Raw genomic sequence first — 21,645 nt, 5'->3', positions numbered from 1 at the left:
CAGATAAACCACTGAAGAAGAGGAAGCAGGACTCGTATCCTCAGGAGCCCGGGGCCGGGGGCACGGCGGGGGCCACCGGGGGGCCCGGCGTAGGAGGGGGCAACGCCGGTGCCAAGCTCACACCCCAGGAGGGTAGCGCCGCCAGTAACGGTACCAGCCGGCCGGCCCTGATGGTCAGCATCGACCTGCAGCAGGCCGGCCGGGCAGACGGACAACCAGAGGTGGCCCTGGAGGCCCAGCGCTGGGCCGAGGACCGCCTGGCGCCCGGGGACGGCGCCCACGCCACCGGCGTGCTCCGCCTCCGCTCCAAGGCGGAAGGAGAGACGCCGAAGGCCGGCGACGGCCGACCGGAGGTCATCAAGCAGCGCGCCACAGACACGCCCCGGAAGCTGGGCCCTGACGGGCGCCCGGAGACCCCCAAACACAAGCATGACAACAAACGGGACTCGTCCAAGCACCGGCACGACGGCAAGCCGGATGGCGGCAAGGGGCGCGCCGACGGCCGGGCGCCCGAGACGCCTCGGCAAAGACACGAGGGCCGGCCCGACTCCGGCCAGAGGGACGAGCGGCACCGGGACGGCGACTCCTCCCGCGTGCGGCGGCCGGACACCCCCAAGTCCTCCAGCCGGGCGGAGCACGAGTCCAAACACGGGCGTGACAGGGACAGAGACAGAGACAGGAAACACCGGACCGAGCCTGGGGAGGCCCGCGACCGGCGGTCCCCCGAGCAGCGCTCCAGACCGGACAGCCCCAGGGTCAAACAGGAGGGGCGAGCGGGGGCGGACCCCAGCGCTCGCCAGAGAACAGAGCGGAAAGAGGAGAGGAGGGGCGGGGACGGCAGCCGGAGTCGGCAGGACGGGAACAAGCAGCAGCCGTCATCCGAGGCCAAGGCTGGAGAGTTCCCCTCTTACCTGCTCGGGGGCCAGTCGGGGGCCTTAAAGAACTTTGTGATCCCCAAGTTGAAGCGGGACAAGGACGGGAATGTTCCGGTCGACGTGCGGCCCGCTGGGCAGGGCCAGGGGACCATGGTGGGCTGGAGCGAGCCCCGGTTCAAGCAGGAGAAAGCCGGCCTGGTGGAGGACCTGAAGAAAGGAGCCAAGCCGGTGGTGGTGCTTCAGAAGCTCACCATCGACGAGGTGCAGAAGATCATCAGGGAGAGGGAGGACGGGAACGTCCGCAGCTCCAAATCCAGCAAGAACCGCTCCTCCTTCAGCAAGTCAGGGAAAGGTAAGGACCCTCCTCTCTCTCTCTGCGGGCCGCGCTGGCTTGTTGGCCACGTGGTCGTGTGGAAAGGGACATCACAACTATTGAACTTGGCTATGTTTCAAATCGAATCTGTTTTTTCTGTTCTTTTAGCAAAGCAATTTGTTTCCCAAGTGTTTGACCTGCCAGGCCATTACATGTTGTAATTAGATGGTATGGGTATGTCCACCACCTTATATGTGAATAGTTTAGTTGACCAGTTCTTGTTCACACTTTCCCATGTGCCGATGATATGACTTGGTGACTTTTTTTTTTTTTTTGTGATCATATTTTTTTATTGAGCTTTTATTTCAAATGCAATACAAACAATGTGAATGAACACCACAACAACTGATGCAACAAACTTTGCAAAGACAAAATTTAGCAGACGCTCTTATCCAGAGTGACTTACAGTCAGTACAGGGACATTCCCCCCGAGGCAAGTAAGGTGAAGTGCCTTGCCCAAGGACACAACATCATTGGGCACAGCCAGGAATCGAACCAGATATCCACCGTGGCGCTCAGACACCCCATGAGACGCTGTGTGGTCTTGTAGGGACCTGAAATCCAGCCAGATGGTGTCGATCCCTGAGCAGGTAGTCAGGCTGTGTTCGGAACCTTCTGTGTGTGCTGGTGATAGTGACTGGGCCGGCCCTCTGTCTCCGCAGGAGGTCTGGATGAGTCTGTTCTGCAGGACCTCCCCCCCCAGCTCCTGGCGGAGATCCAGTCCACCATGCCCCTGTGCGAGAGGGTCAAGATGAACAAGCGCAAGCGCAGCACCGTCAACGACAAGCCCAAGTACGCCGAGGTCGACTCGGACGACGACAACGACGCCGCCGACTGCGTGACCGAGTGTGAGTACCTCAACGGGAGGGCGCCGTCATGTGATCTGCTCGTGGGTGTGTTTTGAGATGGTGGCGTGCGATGTGATTGGCTACATCACTGAGCCGGAAACCCGTCTTCTCTCCTGTACAACTAAACGCCTCTCCTCCCTCCTCTCCTCCCTCCTTTCCTCTCCTCCCTCCTCTCCTCCTTCCTTTCCTCCCTCCTCTCCTCCTTCCTTTCCTCTCCTCCTTCCTTTCCTCTCCTCCTTCCTTTCCTCTCCTCCCTCCTCTCCTCCCCTCCTCTCCTCCCTCCTCTCCTGTACTCCTTTCCTCCGTCCTCCCTCCTCTCCTCCCTCAGCCGCACGGAAGAAGCAGCGGCGCGAGCGGGACAAGGGGTGGGAGCAGGAGGAGCGGGAGAGGAGGGGCTCCGGGGAGCACCGGAGGAGTGGGGGCCACCAGGAGGGCCGGCGGGGCTCGGGCTCCCGTCACCGGGAACGCAGCCCCAACGAGTCTGAGGAGGAGGGCTCCCCGCCACCCAGCATGAGCGACAGTGAGTCTCCGTCAATCTCTCTGCCTCTCTCTCTCAACCTCTCTCTGCCTCTCTCTCTTTCAACCTCTCTCTGCCTCTCTCTCTCTCTCTCTCTCTCTCTCTCAACCTCTCTCTCTCAACTTCTCTCTCTCAACCTCTCTCTCTCAAACTCTCTCTCTCAAACTCTCTCTCCCTCTCTCTCAACCTCTCTCTCTCAAACTCTCTCTCTCAACCTCTCTCTTTCTCTCTCTCTCTCTCCCTCTCTCTCAACCTCTCTCTCCCTCTCTCTGCCTCTCTCTACTTCTCTACCGAGCCACCCAGAGTAGAGTCTTAGCTCCGCTCCAACGAAACACCAGAGAGCTGGATGAGGGGGGTTGTTGTCATGACGTTTCTCCGTCCCCCCAGTTGCCAGAAAGATGAAGAAGAAGGAGAAGCAGAAGAAGAGGAAGGCCTACGAGCCCAAGCTGACGCCGGAGGGTGAGAACGCTGTCCTGCCCGTCTCCACCATCGCCATGGTCCCTTAGAACTGCTCTCGCTCACACTGTGTGTGTGTGTGTGTGTGTGTCTCAACAGAGCTCATGGACTCGTCCACCTTCAAGAGATTCTCAGCCAGCGTGGACAACGTTTTAGAGAATTTGGAAGATGTGGACTTCACAGGTAGCTTTCCAGCCACATCCTGTTTATCATCCGATGATGCTGTCTTCCCTCGGGGATCAACAGACTCCCATCTGTCTGTCCATCCATCTGCTAGCTTTTCTATCATCTCTCTGTACATCCAATCCCTCCATCTGTATCTTTCAATCTTTCCTTTCAGTCCGTCTACGTATCCCTCTGTATCCATGTGTTGTGTCAGGCCCACGCCTCAGTGGCCCTGCTGTGAGGTGTACATGACTGAGGTGATGACTGTGCTGTTCTCCTCAGACGATGACGAGGTCCCCCAGGAGCTGCTGCTGGGGAAACAACAGCTGTGTGAGCTGGCCAGCGAGTCGGCCAAGATCAAGGCCATGGGAATCACTTACAGGGTGAGCAACGGCCATCACACCCTGGAGAGAGAGAGTGTGACTGAAGGAGTGTCTGAAAAGCGTGTGTGTGTGTGTGTGTGTGTGTGAGGGAGGGAGAGAGTGTACGAGAGATTAACCGAGGATCTGGGATTTTGAGGGTTACATGAATGAATTCCGGTGATGGGACAGTACAGACAGTGATGGACAGGACAGACAGTGATGGACAGGACAGACAGTGATGGACAGGACAGACAGTGATGGACAGTACAGACAGTGATGGACAGTACAGACAGTGATGGACAGGACAGACAGTGATGGACAGGACAGACAGTGATGGACAGGACAGACAGTGATGGACAGGACAGACAGTGATGGACAGGACAGACAGTGATGGACAGGACAGACAGTGATGGACAGGACAGACAGTGATGGACAGTACAGACAGTGATGGACAGTACAGACAGTGATGGACAGGACAGACAGTGATGGACAGTACAGACAGTGATGGACAGGACAGACAGTGATGGACAGGACAGACAGTGATGGACAGGACAGACAGTGATGGACAGGACAGACAGTGATGGACAGGACAGACAGTGATGGACAGGACAGACAGTGATGGACAGTACAGACAGTGATGGACAGGACAGACAGTGATGGACAGGACAGACAGTGATGGACAGGACAGACAGTGATGGACAGTACAGACAGTGATGGACAGTACAGACAGTGATGGACAGGACAGACAGTGATGGACAGTACAGACAGTGATGGACAGGACAGACAGTGATGGACAGGACAGACAGTGATGGACAGTACAGACAGTGATGGACAGTACAGACAGTGATGGACAGGACAGACAGTGATGGACAGTACAGACAGTGATGGACAGTACAGACAGTGATGGACAGTACAGACAGTGATGGACAGGACAGACAGTGATGGACAGGACAGACAGTGATGGACAGTACAGACAGTGATGGACAGGACAGACAGTGATGGACAGTACAGACAGTGATGGACAGGACAGACAGTGATGGACAGACAGTGATGGACAGTACAGATTGGTTCCATCATACTTTGGTAAAAACTCCTTTCGTCCTCTGTCTGGTGGCTAGGTTCCGTCAGATAAGCTGGTCAAGGTGCTGAACATCCTGGAGAAGAACATTCAGGACGGCTCCAAGCTCTCCACGTTTATGAACCACGTAAGCCACATCACTGGTTCATCTAGACCTTCTCTGGAGATGACAATGGCGTCGCATTTACCTGAGAACCTTCTTCCTCTTTCCTCCTCTTTCTCTCCCCTTCTTCCTCTTTCCCTCCCTTTCTCTTCCTCTTTTTCCCTCTCCTCCCGCCCTTCCTCTCTTTCTCCCACCCACCCTCCCTTTCTTCTCCTCTCCTCCCCCCTCCCTCTCGCCCTCCCCCCCGGCAGGACAATGACGGCGAAGACGAGGAGCGTCTCTGGCGTGACCTCATCATGGAGCGCGTGACCAAGTCTGCGGACGCCTGCCTCACTGCCCTCAACATCATGACGTCGGTGCGGATGCCCAAAGCCGTGTACATCGAGGACGTGATCGAGAGGGTGCTGCAGTACGCCAAGTACCACCTGCAGAACACGCTCTACCCCCAGTACGACCCTGTCTACAGGGTGGACCCCCATGGAGGTACGCACTAGCCCTGCAGAACACTCTACCCCCAGTACGACCCTGTACAGGGTGGACCAGTCTAGGCCATTTACATGCTACTCTGCTGTGAAGTTTATCAGATCCTCTCTGACCCTCCCTCCCTCCCTCCCTCCCTCCCTCCCTCCCTCCCTCCCTCCCTCCCTCCCTCCCTCCCTCCCTCCCTCCCTCCCTCCCTCCCTCCCTCCCTCCCTCCCTCCCTCCCTCCCTCCCTCCCTCCCTCCCTCCCTCCCTCCCTCCCTCCCTCCCTCCCTCCCTCCGCCCCTCCCTCCCTCCCTCCCTCCCTCCCTCCCTCCCTCCCTCCCTCCCTCCCTCCCTCCCTCCCTCCCTCCCTCCCTCCCTCCCTCCCTCCCAGGAGGGCTGCTGAGCTCCAAGGCCAAGAGAGCCAAGTGCTCCAGCCACAAGCAGCGGGTGATCGTCATGCTGTACAACAAGGTGTGCGACGTGGTCAGCAACATCTCTGAGCTGCTGGAGATTCAGCTGCTGACCGACACCACCATCCTGCAGGTGAGACTCTGACCCCTGACCTCTGACCCCTGACCTCCGTTCACACTGTGACCCCCCTGGGTGTGTCTCTCCCTCTGCAGGTCTCCTCCATGGGCATCACCCCGTTCTTTGTGGAGGGTGTCAGTGAACTGCAGCTGTGCGCCATCAAGCTTGTGACGGCGGTAAGAATCTGCGTGTGTTTGTGTGTGTTCAGGTTCCAGGTCACTAGGCGTGTGTTTGTGCTGTGTTCTGGTTCTGCAGGTCACTAGGAGTGTGTTTGTGTGCGTTCTGGTTCTGCAGGTCACTAGGAGTGTGTTTGTGCTGTGTTCTGGTTCTGCAGGTCACTAGGAGTGTGTTTGTGTGTGTTCTGGTTCTCCAGGTCACTAGGAGTGTGTTTGTGTGCGTTCTGGTTCTGCAGGTCACTAGTAGTGTGTTTGTGTGCGTTCTGGTTCTGCAGGTCACTAGGAGTGTGTTTGTGTGCGTTCTGGTTCTGCAGGTCACTAGTAGTGTGTTTGTGTGCGTTCTGGTTCTGCAGGTCACTAGGAGTGTGTTTGTGTGCGTTCTGGTTCTGCAGGTCACTAGGAGTGTGTTTGTGCGTGTTCTGGTTCTGCAGGTCACTAGGAGTGTGTTTGTGCATGTTCTGCTTCCAGGTCAGTAGCAGCGTGTGTCTGATGTGGTGCCTCTCTCCTCCCTCAGGTGTTCTCTCGCTATGAGAAGCACAGACAGCTGATCCTGGAGGAGATCTTCACCTCCCTGGCCAGGCTGCCCACCAGCAAACGCAGCCTCAGGAACTTCAGGTAAACACACACACCTGTTGAAAACCCTACACCCAAGTCGAGCTCGGAATTACACCCAAGTTCTAAATCCTCATGACGTTGTCATTCTAATTCCTCAAGCATTCTCATTTCTAACGTAGTCTTAAGTCTTTCTAGTTCGGAGGAAGTTGACCGTTGTCTCCATCGTGCTCTGCGCCCCCCCTTCTCCCCCCCTCCTTCTCCCCCCAGGCTGAACAGCAGTGACCAGGACGGGGAGCCCATGTTCATCCAGATGGTGACGGCCCTGGTGCTGCAGCTCATCCAGTGTGTGGTGCACCTGCCCAGCGACAGGGACAGCCTGGAGGACGAGTACAGCAAGAAGGTACGGAGGGGGGGGGGCGGGCGCACACCAGGGTTCCCCTTCCCCCGGGGGCCCCCCGGGCGAGCGAGGGAGGGTGTGAGTGTTGGAACTCAGAGAGAGAGAGGGAGAGGGAAGATGGCGTCGCTGGTGACACGCAGGCTCTGTTTTCTCTCCAGGTGGATCAGGACATCCTCATCACCAACTCCTACGAGACGGCCATGAGGACGGCGCAGAACTTCCTCTCCGTCTTCCTCAAGAAGTAAGACTTCCTGTGCCGGCTGCTTGCTGCGCTGTCTCTAGATAAGGGGGCTCCAGTCCTCCTGGGTGGTCCTTTTTGGGTAGATTGGTCAAATGCTCGATGATTCGTGTTGAATGCTGTTTGCTCTGTGTGTGAGGGTGCTGGCTCCTCTAACCCCCCTGCTCTGTGTGTGAGGGTGCTGGCTCCTCTAACCCCCCTGCTCTGTATGTGAGGGTGCTGGCTCCACTAACCCCCCTGCTCTGTATGTGAGGGTGCTGGCTCCTCTAACCCCCCTGCTCTGTATGTGAGGGTGCTGGCTCCACTAACCCCCTTGCTCTGTGTGTGAGGGTGCTGGCTCCTCTAACCCCCCTGCTCTGTGTGTGAGGGTGCTGGCTCCTCTAACCCCCCTGCTCTGTATGTGAGGGTGCTGGCTCCACTAACCCCCTTGCTCTGTGTGTGAGGGTGCTGGCTCCACTAACCCCCTTGCTCTGTGTGTGAGGGTGCTGGCTCCACTAACCCCCCTGCTCTGTGTGTGAGGGTGCTGGCTCCTCTAACCCCCTTGCTCTGTGTGTGAGGGTGCTGGCTCCTCTAACCCCCCTGCTCTGTATGTGAGGGTGCTGGCTCCTCTAACCCCCCTGCTCTGTATGTGAGGGTGCTGGCTCCTCTAACCCCCCTGCTCTGTATGTGAGGGTGCTGGCTCCTCTAACCCCCTTGCTCTGTGTGTGAGGGTGCTGGCTCCTCTAACCCCCCTGCTCTGTATGTGAGGGTGCTGGCTCCACTAACCCCCCTGCTCTGTGTGTGAGGGTGCTGGCTCCTCTAACCCCCCTGCTCCTCTGTCTCAGGTGTGGCAGTAAGCAGGGAGAGGAGGACTACCGTCCGCTGTTTGAGAACTTTGTCCAGGACCTGCTGTCGACCGTCAACAAGCCGGAGTGGCCGGCTGCAGAGCTGCTGCTGAGCCTGCTGGGGCGTCTGCTGGTGAGTCCACCCTCACCAGCACCAGCTGACCAGCAGTAAACATACTGCAAATATGGACTTTTCGACAGGTCTGCAAACGCCTTTGTAAGCAGAGATTTGTTAAAGCGCTTGTTGACCGAGACCGTAGGTCGAGCGACAAGGTGTTTGCAGACCTGTCCAAGTCCATGTTTTCTTATATACTACAACAATAATCTGGCAGAAAAACGAAAACACCATGTTGTCAACATCTCCAAGGCAACAGCTTGTTGCTAAGTCCCTAAAAACTTTTGCAAACCTCTGCAAACTTTCAAAAGTCTGCAAATGGATTAGCGGACTTCTTAGAACTTCTCTGGACCAATAAGGACAGTGTTTTGGTCTAATTATAATAATAGCACATACGAAACTTGGATACTGTCACCAGCTGACTAGCAGTAAACATACTGAGATGCCTTCACCAGCTCACCAGTTGTAGAGCTAGTTAGAGACTGGTGAGTCCTCATGTGAACCCTTGTAGGAAAACCAATAACCCCTCCAGACCGCCCGTCACCAACCAGCTGTAGAGTTACGTAGAAACACCCCTGTGAGAAAAGAGCCGGAAAGAGGAGGAAGCGTCCAGGTGTTGACAGTGTGGACCGCCCCTCTCTCCCAGGTGCACCAGTTCAGTAACAAGCAGACGGAGATGGCTCTGAGGGTGGCCTCGCTGGACTACCTGGGCACCGTGGCAGCCAGGCTACGCAAGGACGCCGTCACCAGCACCATGGACCAGCGCTCCATCGACCGCATACTCAAAGAGGTAACCACGACCACGGTCGGTCGGTGAACGGCGTCTCGGCGTCCTCTGTGCTGATGCCGTCTCTGTACTGATGCCGTCTCTGTGCTGATGCCGTCTCTGTGCCCATGCCGTCTCTGTGCTGATGCTGTCTATGTGCTGATGCCGTCTCTGTGCTGATGCCGTCTCTGTGCTGATGCCGTCTCTGTACTGATGCCGTCTCTGTGCTGTTGCCGTCTCTGTTCTCATGCCGTCTCTGTGCTGTTGCCGTCTCTGTACTGATGCCGTCTCTGTGCTGATGCCGTCTCTGTGTTGATCCTCCTCAGGCCCCTGGGAATGACGAGACGCAGCAGCTTCAGAAGGCCCTGCTGGACTACCTGAACGACAACGCAGAGACAGACCCCTCTCTGGTGGTGAGTGTGTCTGCGACTGACACATACACACAAGACACACACACACACAAAAGACACACACACACAGACAGACAGACATCCTCGCCCATTCAGTCAAACGCACTCAGAGATAACGTCGAACCGCACCACACGAAATAGCGGGAACGCAGCGCTCGTCTGATCGGCCCCCGCCTGTTCCTCCGCCTCGCAGTTCTCCAGGAAGTTCTACATCGCCCAGTGGTTCCGCGACACCACCACGGAGACGGAGAAGGCCATGAAGAGCCAGAACCAGCGCGACGACGACTCGTCCGAAGGCCAGCACCACGCCAAGGACCTGGAGACCACCGGAGAGATCATGCAGAAGGCGGAGGCGCGCAAGAAATACCTCCGCAACATCATCAGGACCGCCCCCTCCCAGTTCAACACCCTGAGGTACTGAGCGTTTTCAGTCGCTTAAATCGATTGACTCGATTGATGGCGGTTAAACAGCTGGAATCCTGTCATCCTGAGTTTGAGTTTCTGAGTGTGGAGTTAAGAAGTGTTTCCCCCCCCCTCCTTCCCCCAGGATGAACTCTGACACTGTGGACTACGAGGACTCCTGCCTCATAGTCAGATATCTGGCCTCCATGAGGCCGTTTGCGCAGAGCTTTGATATTTATTTAACACAGGTAAGAGCACTTTCACGGAAGGCGAAGACACCCCTGTGTTTGTGGAAGTGAATGATGTCTGTGTGTGTGGTTTGGAAGTTAATGGGGGTGTGGCTTGGTAGTAAAGGTGTAGTGTGTGTAGTGTGTGTGTGTGTGTGTGTGTGATATAAAAGTAAAGGACTGGTGTATGTGTGTGTGTGGGGGAGTTAGGAAAGGATTTGTGTGTTAGTGCGTAAGTGGGGTTTTGAAGTTAAAGGTGGGGTGTGATAGTAATAGGAAGGTGTGTGTTGTTTGGTAGATCTTGAGAGTGCTGGGGGAGAGTGCCATCGCAGTCCGCACCAAAGCCATGAAGTGTCTGTCGGAGGTGGTGGCTGTGGACCCCAGCATCCTGGCCCGGGTAAGACGACAGCAGGCTTCATGAGAGCAGGCTTCTGAGGGAGCCCAGCTAGCTCACCATGCTACATGCTACGTTACTGCTATGGCTTGGGTTCCAATCCAGCTTTGACCCTTTGCTGTATCTCTCTGTCTCTCTGTCTCTTTATGTCTGTCTCTCTCTGTCTCTCTCTGTGTCTCTCTCTGTCTCTCTCTGTCTCTCTCTGTCTCTCTCTGTGTCTCTCTCTGTCTCTCTCTGTGTCTCTCTCTGTCTCTCTGTGTCTCTCTCTGTCTCTCTGTCTCTTTATGTCTGTCTCTCTCTGTCTCTCTCTGTGTCTCTCTCTGTCTCTCTGTGTCTCTCTCTGTCTCTCTGTCTCTTTATGTCTGTCTCTCTCTGTCTCTCTCTGTCTCTCTCTGTGTCTCTCTCTGTCTCTCTGTGTCTCTCTCTCTGTCTCTCTCTTATTCTCTCTCTGTGTCTCTCTCTCTGTCTCTCTCTGTGTCTCTATCTCTCGTGCTCTCTCTGCCTTTCCTGTCACACTTCACTGACAAACTGTCCCAAAATGCAAAAAAAAAAAACTTAAAAAAGAGGAGTAGATATGTGCCACTCGTGAGTGTCCTCCCCTAAGTGCCCCCCCCCCCCCCCTCTCTCTCTGTGGTTCAGTCGGACATGCAGCGCAGGGTGCACAGACAGGTGTGTGTGTGTGTGTTAACCCTCTCTCTCTCTCTGTGGTTCAGTCGGACATGCAGCGCGGGGTGCACGGCAGGCTCATGGATAACTCCACCAGCGTGCGGGAGGCGGCCGTGGAGCTGCTGGGACGCTTCGTCCTCAGCCGACCCCAGCTGACGGAGCAGTACTACGACATGCTCATAGAGAGGATCCTGGTAACCACACACACACTCACACCTTCACACACTCACACCATCACCGCAGCCTAGCGCACAAGTCACGACACCCCAGCCTTTCATACTTGAGCGTTTAGCTGTTGGAAGCAACTAAGCAGGCCATGTTCCCAAAGCATATTGGATAGGATTGAGCCCCTCTCAGTGCTCCCTGGTGGTCTGGGTGAAGGGCAGAGGCCACCAGCCCTCACAGGATAGTCTGGCAGACAACTCTGCCTGAGACATTGGCCACCTTTAGCTGTGGGTTCATAGCAAGTGGAGAAGTTCAGCTGAGGTATAAATATAAATACCAGATACACATGTCTCCACACTGCCCCCTAGGGAGCTGACAGTGAACTGCAAGCCCTGTTTATTTTAAGTTCATACTTGGGCCGAATCCCAATACTCCCCCTTACCCCTTCCCCTTACCCCTTCCCCTTCGTTTTGCGCGTTCCCGTGAGAGCTAGTGGTGTCCCAATACTCTTTTTGAGCTAGGGGAAGGGCTAAGACTAAGGGGTATACACCCCTTAAAACCAAGTGAGGTCGGGAGCTTACTTGAAACCGAGGGCTATGTGAAAACTGCGCGACCGGCAACAATGGCGGCCAGATCATCCATAGATTCCGCTAAATATAATATTTTCGGCTTAATTAATTGATTAAAAAAATTATGACAGTCTTGTTTTGTGTTATATGCAGTCATTAACATATATATTTGCAACCATTTTCCTAATTGAAACGTTTCTAAAAATCGCTAGTTTGGTACGCTAATATTACAGTGCTGAATTGCACAACAGTCCCGCATTTCTTTGACTAGCATGTCTACAGTTTAAAGTAAACTCCATTAGCAGCGAATTTCGTTTAAATCAGTGCATAACACTACTTGCTTTGGATATCGATACGTGCTAGATGACGTACCTGTAACCAAGTGGTGTCTGGCTGTGCCAAATGACGTTGTGTCCTTGGGCAAGGCATTTCACCCTACTTGCCTCGGGGGGGAATGTCCCGTGTACTTACTGTAAGTTGCTCTGGATAAAAGCGTCTGCTAAATGACTAAATGTAAATGAGTTGTTAAAAACGAGATCTAGCTTTACCTGGGTAATGATAGTTGGTGTAAGAAGTGGTCAGTGGCCCCTCCTTCCCTGAACCTCCCCCCCCCCCCCCCCCCCAGGACACGGGCATCAGTGTGAGGAAGCGTGTCATCAAGATCCTGCGGGACATCTGTCTGGAGCAGCCCACCTTCAACAAGGTCACCGAGATGTGTGTGAAGATGATCCGGAGGGTCAATGACGAAGAGGGCATCAAGGTATGTGTGTGTGTGTTTACAAGTACCACTTATCTGTAGAAGTGTGTGTTTATGATGTACCAATCCCCTCCTTTCCTCCAGAAACTGGTCAACGAGACTTTCCAGAAGCTGTGGTTCACACCAACGCCCAATCACGACAAGGACGCCATGACCAGGAAGATCCTCAACATCACAGACGTGGTGAGTGTCTGGGCTAGGGAGCGTCGAGCCGTCCTCAGGGGGAAAACGGCGAGCTGGACGCGGCCTGGAGCGCTGTTCCTGGTTCTTCTCTAAACCCTCTCCTGTCCTGGTTTCTCCTTCAGGTGTCTGCATGCAAAGAGACCGGCTACGACTGGTTTGAGCAGCTGCTTCAGAACGTGAGTACCTGTGGGCGTCTGGAGTGTATAATTCCTCTCACGGCCTCCCTCCTCTCCCGGCCTCTCTCCTCTCCCTGCCTCCCTCCTCTCCCGGCCTCTCTCCTCTCCCGGCCTCTCTCCTCTCCCTGCCTCCCTCCTCTCCCTGCCTCTCTCCTCTCCCTGCCTCCCTCCTCTCCCTGCCTCCTTCCTCTCCCTGCCTCCCTCCTCTCCCGGCCTCTCTCCTCTCACGGCCTCTCTCCTCTCACGCCCTCCCTCCTCTCACGGCCTCTCTCCTCTCTCTGCAGCTGTTGAGGTCAGAGGAGGACGCCTCGTACAAGCCGGCCAGGAAGGCCTGCGTCCAGCTGGTGGACAACCTGGTGGAGCACATCCTGAAACACGAGGAGTCCCTCACAGGTACCACCCTGACCTCCCTGACACTAACCTCCCTCACAGGTACCACCCTGACCTCCCTGACACTAACCTCCCTCACAGGTACCACCCTGACCTCCCTGACACTAACCTCCCTCACAGGTACCCCCCCTGACCACCCTGACCCTAACCCTGACCACCCTGACCCTAACCACCGTGACACTAACCTCCCTGACCCTTACCTCCCTGACCCCCCTGACCCTAACCCCCCTTACCCTAACTACCCTACCCCCCTGACCCTAACCATGTTTCGTTAATGGGTTGTAAACGTGTGTGTGTGTGTGTTGCAGATGGGGTCAACTCAAACCGGCTGGTGGCCTGCATCACCACTCTCTACCTGTTCAGTAAGATCAGACCCCAGCTGATGGTCAAACATGCCATGACCATGCAGCCCTACCTCACCACCAAGTGCAACGTACGTAACCCATAACCTGGACCTCCGCTTGTCCTCCTGTTTTCATCCCTGCAGTCGATTCCACCTTCCATGTGCTTGTGGAGCACCAGGTAGTGGAGTTAGGATGGCTGGAGACAAGAAAGGCGCTTGTTCATATGAAGAGCTCTAGGGCCATCTAGTGGCTGGGCACTAGCAATACATGTGCACAACTATTACTAGCTAATATTCAACTAGCCCATTTTGAATTGTATATATTATTATAATAATGTAATCATATTTACCTGTGAAATAAATAGGAATTCAAAAAAGAATTATTTTATTATATTCCTAAAGTAATATTTAGGAATATTAATGTGTGTGCGGTGTGTGGTGTGTTTTCAGACCCAGAGTGACTTCATGGTGATCTGTAACGTGGCTAAGATCCTGGAGCTGGTGGTTCCTCTGATGGAGCACCCCAGCGAGACCTTCCTCACCACCATAGAAGAAGACCTCATGAAGCTCATCATCAAATACGGCATGACGGTTAGTGTCTCTCTCTCTCCATCTGCCCTGTCTTCCAATCTCTCTCTCTCTACTCTCCCTCCATCCCTCCTTCCCTCTATCTTCGGAAAGCGTATTCTCTCTCTCTCCCCTCTCTCTCTCTCTGTCTCTCCCCTCTCTCTCTCTCTGTCTCTCCCCTCTCTCTTCTCTCTCTCTCCCCTCTCTCTCTCTCTCTCTCTCTCTCCCCTCTCTCTCTCTCTGTCTCTCCCCTCTCTCTCTCTGTCTCTCCCCTCTCTCTCTGTCTCTCTCTCCCTCTCTCTTCTCTCTCTCTGTCTCTCTCTTCTCTCTCTCTCTCTCTCTCCCCTCTCTCTCTCTCTGTCTCTCCCCTCTCTCTCCCCTCTCTCTCTCTGTCTCTCCCCTCTCTCTCTGTCTCTCTCTCCCCTCTCTCTTCTCTCTCTCTGTCTCTCCCTCTCTCTCTCTCTCTCCCTCTCTCTCCCCTCTCTCTCTCTCTGTCTCTCCCCTCTCTCTTCTCTCTCTCTCTCTCTCTGTCTCTCTCTCCCCTCTCTCTTCTCTCTTTCTCTCTGTCTCTCTCTCCCCTCTCTCTCTCTTCCTGAAGCCAACATGATTGAGTAACAGCATCAATGTGTTTCCTCAGGTGGTCCAGCACTGTGTGAGCTGTCTGGGAGCTGTGGTGAACAAGGTCACTCACAACCACAAGTTTGTGTGGGCTTGTTTCAACAGATACTACGGTAAGACAGGGAGGAGCCCTCTCTTCAGGGTTCTGTTGCTATGGGGATAAGTCGCCGCTAGCTTTAACCCTCCATGTTCTGCATGACTCGACATGAACTGCTGGTATATGTGAAGTCATGAAAGTCAGGCTGTGGTCTGTGGTGTTGTGTGTTGCTGTAACATGGTGTTGTGTGTGGCTGTAACATGGTGTTGTGTGTGGCTGTAACATGGTGTTGTGTGTGGCTGTAACATGGTGTTATGTGTGGCTGTAACATGGTGTGGCTGTAACGTGGTGTTGTGTGTGGCTGTAACATGGTGTTGTGTGTGGCTGTAACGTGGTGTTGTGTGTGGCTGTAACGTGGTGTTGTGTGTGGCTGTAACGTGGTGTTGTGTGTGTGGCTGTAACGTGGTGTTATGTGTGGCTGTAACATGGTGTGGCTGTAACATGGTGTTGTGTGTGGCTGTAACATGGTGTGGCTGTAACATGGTGTTGTGTGTGGCTGTAACATGGTGTTATGTGTGGCTGTAACATGGTGTGGCTGTAACATGGTGTTGTATGTGGCTGTAACATGGTGTGGCTGTAACATGGTGTTGTGTGTGGCTGTAACATGGTGTGGCTGTAACATGGTGTTGTGTGTGGCTGTAACATGGTGTGGCTGTAACATGGTGTTGTGTGTGGCTGTAACATGGTGTTGTGTGTGGCTGTAACATGGTGTTATGTGTGGCTGTAACATGGTGTGGCTGTAACATGGTGTTGTGTGTGGCTGTAACATGGTGTGGCTGTAACATGGTGTTGTGTGTGGCTGTAACATGGTGTTGTGTGTGGCTGTAACGTGGTGTTGTGTGTGGCTGTAACGTGGTGTTGTGTGTGGCTGTAACGTGGTGTTGTGTGTGTGGCTGTAACGTGGTGTTATGTGTGGCTGTAACGTGGTGTTGTGTGTGGCTGTAACGTGGTGTTGTGTGTGGCTGTAACGTGGTGTTGTGTGTGGCTGTAACGTGGTGTTGTGTGTGTGGCTGTAACGTGGTGTTATGTGTGGCTGTAACATGGTGTTGTGTGTGGCTGTAACATGGTGTTGTGTGTGGCGTGGTGTTACAGGCGCCCTGACCAAGCTGAAGACGCAGCACCAGGAGGACTCCAGCAACACGGCCCTGGCCGCCAACAAGCCCGCGTTGCTGCGCTCGCTGTTCACCGTGGGGGCGCTCTGTAGACACTTTGACTTCGACCAGGAAGACTTCAAGGGGGCCAACAAGGTGAGGAGGAAACTGTTCTGGGAGTGAGGGTTGTGTTTGAGATCTGTTAACGGAACGGTTTCTAACCAAGAGTGTTTCGTTCGACAGGTGGTCATAAAGGATAAGGTGTTGGAGCTTCTGTTGTACTTCACCAAGCATGAAGATGAGGAGGTTCAGACCAAGGCTATCATCGGGCTGGGTGAGTTAGTGTCACCCTGGGTTACCGTCACCCTGGGTCACCACAGCCCAGAACATCTCGCTGATAAAGAGTCTCGAGTCGTGAATGAGTTCCTCTGCATCTGCTGATGTCCCTCCTCTCTTTCTCCCCCCCTTCACCCCCTCTCCTCAATCTCTCTCCTCTCTCTTCCACCCCCCCCACCCTCTCTCTGTCTTCTCCCTCCCTCTCTCCCTCCCTTGTCTCCCTCTCTCCAGGCTTCCAGTTCATCATGTACCCAGACCTGATGTTCTTCCAGGATGTAAAGACCCTGTACAACGGCATCCTGTCTGACCCCGGCAGCTCAGTCAACCTGAAGATCCAGGTGCTTAAGAACCTGCAGAACTACCTGCAGGAGGAGGACTCGCGCATGCAGGAGGCCGACCGCGAGTGTGAGTCGCCCACACACACACACACACACACACACATAGAAACACTCACACACCCCCCCCCCCCCACACACACACACACACACACACACAAACACGAATAGAAACACTCACACACCCCTCCCCCCCACACACACACACGGACACCCTCCCCAAACACACACAGAAACACACGCACACACCACAGCATCGATGCACCGTAACAGAGGCTGATTGGGCGCTCCAGTATCTTAACCCTCCGTGTGTGTGTGTGTGTGTGTGTGTGTGTTCTCCAGGGAAGAAGCTGTCCAAGAAGGAGGATCTGAAGGAGATGGGGGACATCTCCTCAGGCATGAGCAGCTCCATCATGCAGCTGTACCTGAAGCAGGTTCTGGAAGCTTTCTTCCACACCCAGTCCAACGTCAGACACTTTGCCCTCAGCGTCATCGCCCTCACCCTCAACCAGGGCCTCATCCACCCTGTGCAGGTAACACACACACACACACTCACAGACACACACACAATACAGATGCTCACTCACACACACACACACACACAGACACACTCGGAAGGCTCAATGGTTCCTGTCGATGAGTATGGGTAACCCTTGCGTTCCAGTGCGTGCCCTACCTGATCGCCATGGGAACGGACCCAGAGCCCACCATGAGGAACAAGTCGGACCAGCAGCTGGTGGAGATTGACAAGAAGTACACAGGCTTCATCCATGTGAGTGGCCCGGTGCATGTGTGCCTGTAAACCTGTGTGTGTACACCTGTATGTATGTGTGTGTGTGTATGCGTGTGTAAACCTGTGTGTGTACACCTGTGTGTGTGTGCAGATGAAGGCGGTGGCAGGGATGAAGATGGCCTACCAGGTCCAGCAGGCCATCATGGCGTCGCGGAGCGGGGTGATCCGAGGCTTCAGGCAGGATGAGACCACCTCGGCGCTCTGCTCACACCTGTTCTCCATGGTCCGAACCAACCGCCAGTACCGCCGGGCCTTCCTCAGCTCACTGCTCAGCCTGTTCGACGACAGCTCTGTGAGTCCCTCTCTCCCACTCCCTCCCTCTCACTCTCTCCCACTCCCTCTCTCCCTCTTCGTCTCTCTCCCACTCCCTCCCTCTCTCTCTCTCTCTCTCTCTCTCTCTCTCTCTCTCTCTCTCTCTCTCTCTCTCTCTCTCTCTCTCTCTCTCTCTCTCTCTCTCTCTCTCTCTCTCTCTCCCACTCCCTCCCTCTCTCTCTTCCTCTCTCTCTCTCTCTCCCACTCCCTCTCTCCCACTCACTCCCACTCCCTCTCTCTCTCTCTCTCTCTCCCACTCCCTCTCTCCCACTCCCTCTCTCCCACTCACTCCCACTCCCTCTCTCTCTCTCTCCCACTCCCTCTCTCTCTCTCTCCCACTCCCTCTCTCCCACTCACTCCCACTCCCTCTCTCTCTCTCTCTCTCCCACTCCCTCTCTCCCACTCCCTCTCTCTCTCTCTCTCTCTCTCCCACTCACTCCCTCTCTCTCTCTCCCACTCCCTCTCTCCCACTCCCTCTCTCCCACTCACTCCCACTCCCTCTCTCTCTCTCTCTCTCTCTCCCACTCCCTCTCTCCCACTCCCTCTCTCCCACTCACTCCCACTCCCTCTCTCACTCCCACTCCCTCTCTCTCTCTCTCTCTCTCCCACTCCCTCTCTCCCACTCACTCCCACTCTCTCTCTCCCTCCTTCTTTCCCTCTCTGTCCCTCTCCCCCTTCCCCCCATGCCATTCTTGTCCTCTTCCTGTGTGAGAGGTGTGTGTGGTGTGTGACCGGTGGCTGCTGTGTCCCCCTGCAGAAGACGGAGGTGAACATGCTGCTGTTCATCGCAGACAACCTGGCCTGCTTCCCCTTCCAGAGTCAGGAGGAACCCCTGTTCATCATGCACCACATAGACATCACCCTGTCTGTGTCGGGCAGCAACCTGCTGCAGTCCTTCAAAGAGGTACGACACACACACACACACGTTGTGTTGATTTTGATTTGACGTGCCTGACCTCAGTGTCTTTGGGAGGCTTTATTGTTCCACGGCAGCTGACTGTCTAGAAATGAAAAGGGAATCAACGAAAAGGAAACGCTATCGAAACATGTCCCGTCGTCATGCCAAATGACGGTTATCAAAAGATCACGACGGCGTTACGACGACCCTGTCCGTCACAACCGCGGACGCCGATCCAGTCTCGTCCCAACCTCTAACCTCCCTCCCTCCCTCTCCAGTCCCTCCTCAAAGAGCCCGTCCGCCGGGAGAAGGACAAGAAGAAGAAAAAGAAGAAGAAGAAGAAGAAGGAGGAGGAGCGCGAGAGGAAGTACGGCTCGGAGGATGAGCGCGGCGGCGGAGGCAGCTCCTCCAGCTCCTCCTCCAGCTCCTCTCCCTCCTCCTCGGAGGACGAGGCGGCGCGCAGGCCCAAGAAGGGGCCCCGGGGCCAGCCCGGCTCTGGCTCCGACTCGGACCTGGAGGTGGAGGACGTGGACAAGGTGCTGCAGCGCCTGCCCGAGAACCCCGCCCCCCTGCTGGACTTTGCCAACGCCTCGCAGGGCATCCTGCTGCTGCTGGTGCTCAAGCAGCACCTGAAGAACCTGTACGGCTTCTCCGACAGGTAGGGGGCGCTCTTGCACCCCGCACACGAACACACACTGCATCTCACACCCTCCATACAGTCACACACCACTCACACTGCCATGGGACCCCACAACGTCTCCAAACCTCCTCGCCTCAGTGGAGTCCAGCCGCTCTCTGAGAAGGATCAGACTGTGACACCCTGACTGACTCTCCCTCCCTCCCTCAGTAAAATCCAGAAGTACTCGCCAACGGAGTCTGCCAAGGTGTACGACAAGGCGGTGAACAGGAAGGCCAACGTGCACTTCAGCCCCCGGCAAACCCTGGACTTCCTGACCAGAGACCTGGCCAACGCCAACCTCACCTACGACATCAAGAGGAGGATCGTCAAGCAGTACCTGGACGTAGGTGTCTTTGCTGCCCTGCCCTTCACCCTCTCAGCTGAACCAGAGAGACACACTCTCTCACTCTCACCTTCTCTATCACCCTCTCTCTCTCTCACCCCCACTCTCTCGCACCCTCTCTCTCACCCTCTCTCACCCCCACTCTCTCTCTCACCCTCTCTCTCTCACTCTCTCTCACCCTCTCTCTCTCACTCTCTCTCACCCTCTCTCTCTCACTCTCTCTCACCCTCTCTCTCTCACCCACTCTCTCACCCTCACTCTCTCACACCCTCACTCTCTCACACCCTCACTCTCACCCTCTCTCGCTCTTTCTTTGTCTCTTACCATGTGTTTCCCTCCACACTCTCTCAGTTCAAGTTACTGATGGAGCACTTGGACCCAGACGAGGAAGACGAGGAGGGCGGGGAGGCGTCGGCCAACGCCAGAAACAAAGCCATCTCTGCTCTGCTGGGAGGCCCCAGCCCCAAGAACCACCACGCCGTGCCTGTCGACACGGACGATGACGAGAGCGACGGGGAGGAGAAGACCCCGGGGGTACGTGCTTAGGGGGGGCTGGTGGGGAACAGTAAGGGTGTGATGTTGGGAAGTCCCTGACGCCATACTCTCTCTTTGTCTCCTCCTCTTAACCGCACCTGCTGTTCTCCTGCGTTCTTCCTCCCCTGCTTTACACCTCTCTTCCTCCTCTCTTCCGCCATTCTTCCCCTCCTGCTTTCCTCCTCTTCTCTATACTTCCTCCTCTTCTCCATTCTTCCTCCTCCATTCTTCCTCCTCTGCTCCTCTATTCTTCTTTTCTTCCTCCTCCGCTCCTCCACTTTCCCTCTCCTGCTTCCCTCTCCTCCTCCTCCTCCTCTCCAGGCATCCCGGCGGTCCAGGAAGGGGGGGGACTCGGCCGAGGCGTCCGGCCACATGAACGAGGTGGTGGGGGCCATGGACGTCATCGCCCTCTGCTGCCCCAAGTACAAGGACCGGCCGCAGATCGCCCGGGTCATCCAGAAGGTCTCCACGGGCTACAGCGTGCACTGGATGGCTGGCTCCTACTCCGGGCCCTGGGCGGAGGCCAAGAAACGAGACGGACGCAAACTGGTGCCTTGGGTGGACACCATCAAGGAGTCTGACATTATTTACAAGAAGATTTCCTTGACGAGTGGCCACAAGCTCACCAACAGGGTGGTGCAGACGTTACGCTCTCTGTACGCGGCCAAGGAGGGAACCCCCAGCTAATCACCTCCACCTGTTCACACACACACACACACCTTTGCAGCCAAACTCGACATGGATCCAATATTTTGTAAAGACAGAGGACTCAAACACAGAGGACAGCTGAAATGGGAGATGGATGAGGACTGACTAGGGCAGAGCGAGTGTTGTGATACGTTGATCTGCGAGGAACTGTAAATCGGATGCCAGGACATGTTTAAGTTAAACAGATAAAACACACCAGAAGGAAATGTTTTGAAAAACGTTGTGTGGGAGCTCCTTCGCTGTTGTGCAGCACCTCGGTTGTTAGGTTTTTACTCCCACTGTATAATAGTTTAACTAAAAAACAAAAAAACAAAACAACATGTTTATATCTCTGACAAAAAGTTCTGTTTAAAAAAAATAATAATAAACAAAGTGAATGTTGGAAATTTAGTTTGTGGTTGTCCTGAATAAAGTGTTCTTGGAGTTTAACCTAGCGGATGAATTTCTTTAGCTTTGCTCAGTTTCCAGGAAGCTTCTTTTTAAAATAACCTTTTTTTGTTTTACTCTTTTGGTTTGTTTTACCCATGCTGTACAATGGAGTCTCTTGGAAATAATTTATTCTGTTGAAAGCAAAGCATGCAGTATAGGTGGCCGATAGGCAGGGGACAGTTTTGTAAATGTAGATTTTGATGTAACGGTCATCTGAGAGAGGAAAGAGGTTCCCCAGCACTTCTGGCAGAGCAAATACTGCAATAAATTTTTTTTACTTCTCTTTGTTACTTGTCTTGTTTGCGTTTGAGTTTGTTTTAGTTGGATAGAACAGTCAGCTTGAACTAATGTCCACTTAGTCAGTTATTTTAGTCCTTTTTTT

At 54.7% G+C, this 21,645-nt stretch overlaps 1 protein-coding gene across 2 annotated transcripts in view; it reads left to right on the top strand.

Annotated features, from left to right (window-relative positions):
• Positions 1 to 21,553, top strand: part of nipblb (NIPBL cohesin loading factor b) — a 29,524-nt gene extending 7,971 nt beyond the window's left edge. For both annotated transcript variants that reach the window (XM_084687905.1, XM_084687904.1), the window contains 38 exons: positions 4 to 1,227; positions 1,911 to 2,096; positions 2,425 to 2,616; positions 3,001 to 3,072; positions 3,169 to 3,252; positions 3,517 to 3,617; positions 4,715 to 4,801; positions 5,029 to 5,260; positions 5,634 to 5,785; positions 5,866 to 5,946; positions 6,461 to 6,561; positions 6,769 to 6,901; positions 7,057 to 7,139; positions 7,961 to 8,093; positions 8,722 to 8,865; positions 9,168 to 9,254; positions 9,445 to 9,665; positions 9,799 to 9,901; positions 10,179 to 10,277; positions 10,988 to 11,134; positions 12,300 to 12,434; positions 12,516 to 12,614; positions 12,737 to 12,790; positions 13,075 to 13,183; positions 13,489 to 13,613; positions 13,974 to 14,114; positions 14,728 to 14,821; positions 15,898 to 16,052; positions 16,140 to 16,230; positions 16,464 to 16,637; positions 16,910 to 17,100; positions 17,232 to 17,339; positions 17,452 to 17,652; positions 18,430 to 18,576; positions 18,849 to 19,228; positions 19,418 to 19,592; positions 19,944 to 20,126; positions 20,448 to 21,553. In XM_084687905.1, coding sequence (XP_084544031.1) covers positions 4 to 1,227; positions 1,911 to 2,096; positions 2,425 to 2,616; positions 3,001 to 3,072; positions 3,169 to 3,252; positions 3,517 to 3,617; positions 4,715 to 4,801; positions 5,029 to 5,260; positions 5,634 to 5,785; positions 5,866 to 5,946; positions 6,461 to 6,561; positions 6,769 to 6,901; positions 7,057 to 7,139; positions 7,961 to 8,093; positions 8,722 to 8,865; positions 9,168 to 9,254; positions 9,445 to 9,665; positions 9,799 to 9,901; positions 10,179 to 10,277; positions 10,988 to 11,134; positions 12,300 to 12,434; positions 12,516 to 12,614; positions 12,737 to 12,790; positions 13,075 to 13,183; positions 13,489 to 13,613; positions 13,974 to 14,114; positions 14,728 to 14,821; positions 15,898 to 16,052; positions 16,140 to 16,230; positions 16,464 to 16,637; positions 16,910 to 17,100; positions 17,232 to 17,339; positions 17,452 to 17,652; positions 18,430 to 18,576; positions 18,849 to 19,228; positions 19,418 to 19,592; positions 19,944 to 20,126; positions 20,448 to 20,813 — 6,590 coding nt within the window. In that variant the 3' untranslated portion in view covers positions 20,814 to 21,553. The remainder of the gene's footprint in view (positions 1 to 3; positions 1,228 to 1,910; positions 2,097 to 2,424; positions 2,617 to 3,000; positions 3,073 to 3,168; positions 3,253 to 3,516; positions 3,618 to 4,714; positions 4,802 to 5,028; positions 5,261 to 5,633; positions 5,786 to 5,865; positions 5,947 to 6,460; positions 6,562 to 6,768; positions 6,902 to 7,056; positions 7,140 to 7,960; positions 8,094 to 8,721; positions 8,866 to 9,167; positions 9,255 to 9,444; positions 9,666 to 9,798; positions 9,902 to 10,178; positions 10,278 to 10,987; positions 11,135 to 12,299; positions 12,435 to 12,515; positions 12,615 to 12,736; positions 12,791 to 13,074; positions 13,184 to 13,488; positions 13,614 to 13,973; positions 14,115 to 14,727; positions 14,822 to 15,897; positions 16,053 to 16,139; positions 16,231 to 16,463; positions 16,638 to 16,909; positions 17,101 to 17,231; positions 17,340 to 17,451; positions 17,653 to 18,429; positions 18,577 to 18,848; positions 19,229 to 19,417; positions 19,593 to 19,943; positions 20,127 to 20,447) is intronic.
• Positions 21,554 to 21,645: the final 92 nt, after the last annotated feature.

Source organism: Hypomesus nipponensis, chromosome 22 (assembly GCF_054491055.1).
Source record: "Hypomesus nipponensis isolate SF chromosome 22, ASM5449105v1, whole genome shotgun sequence".
Lineage (NCBI taxonomy): Eukaryota > Metazoa > Chordata > Actinopteri > Osmeriformes > Osmeridae > Hypomesus > Hypomesus nipponensis.
This window is presented reverse-complemented; position numbering and strand designations above follow the sequence as displayed.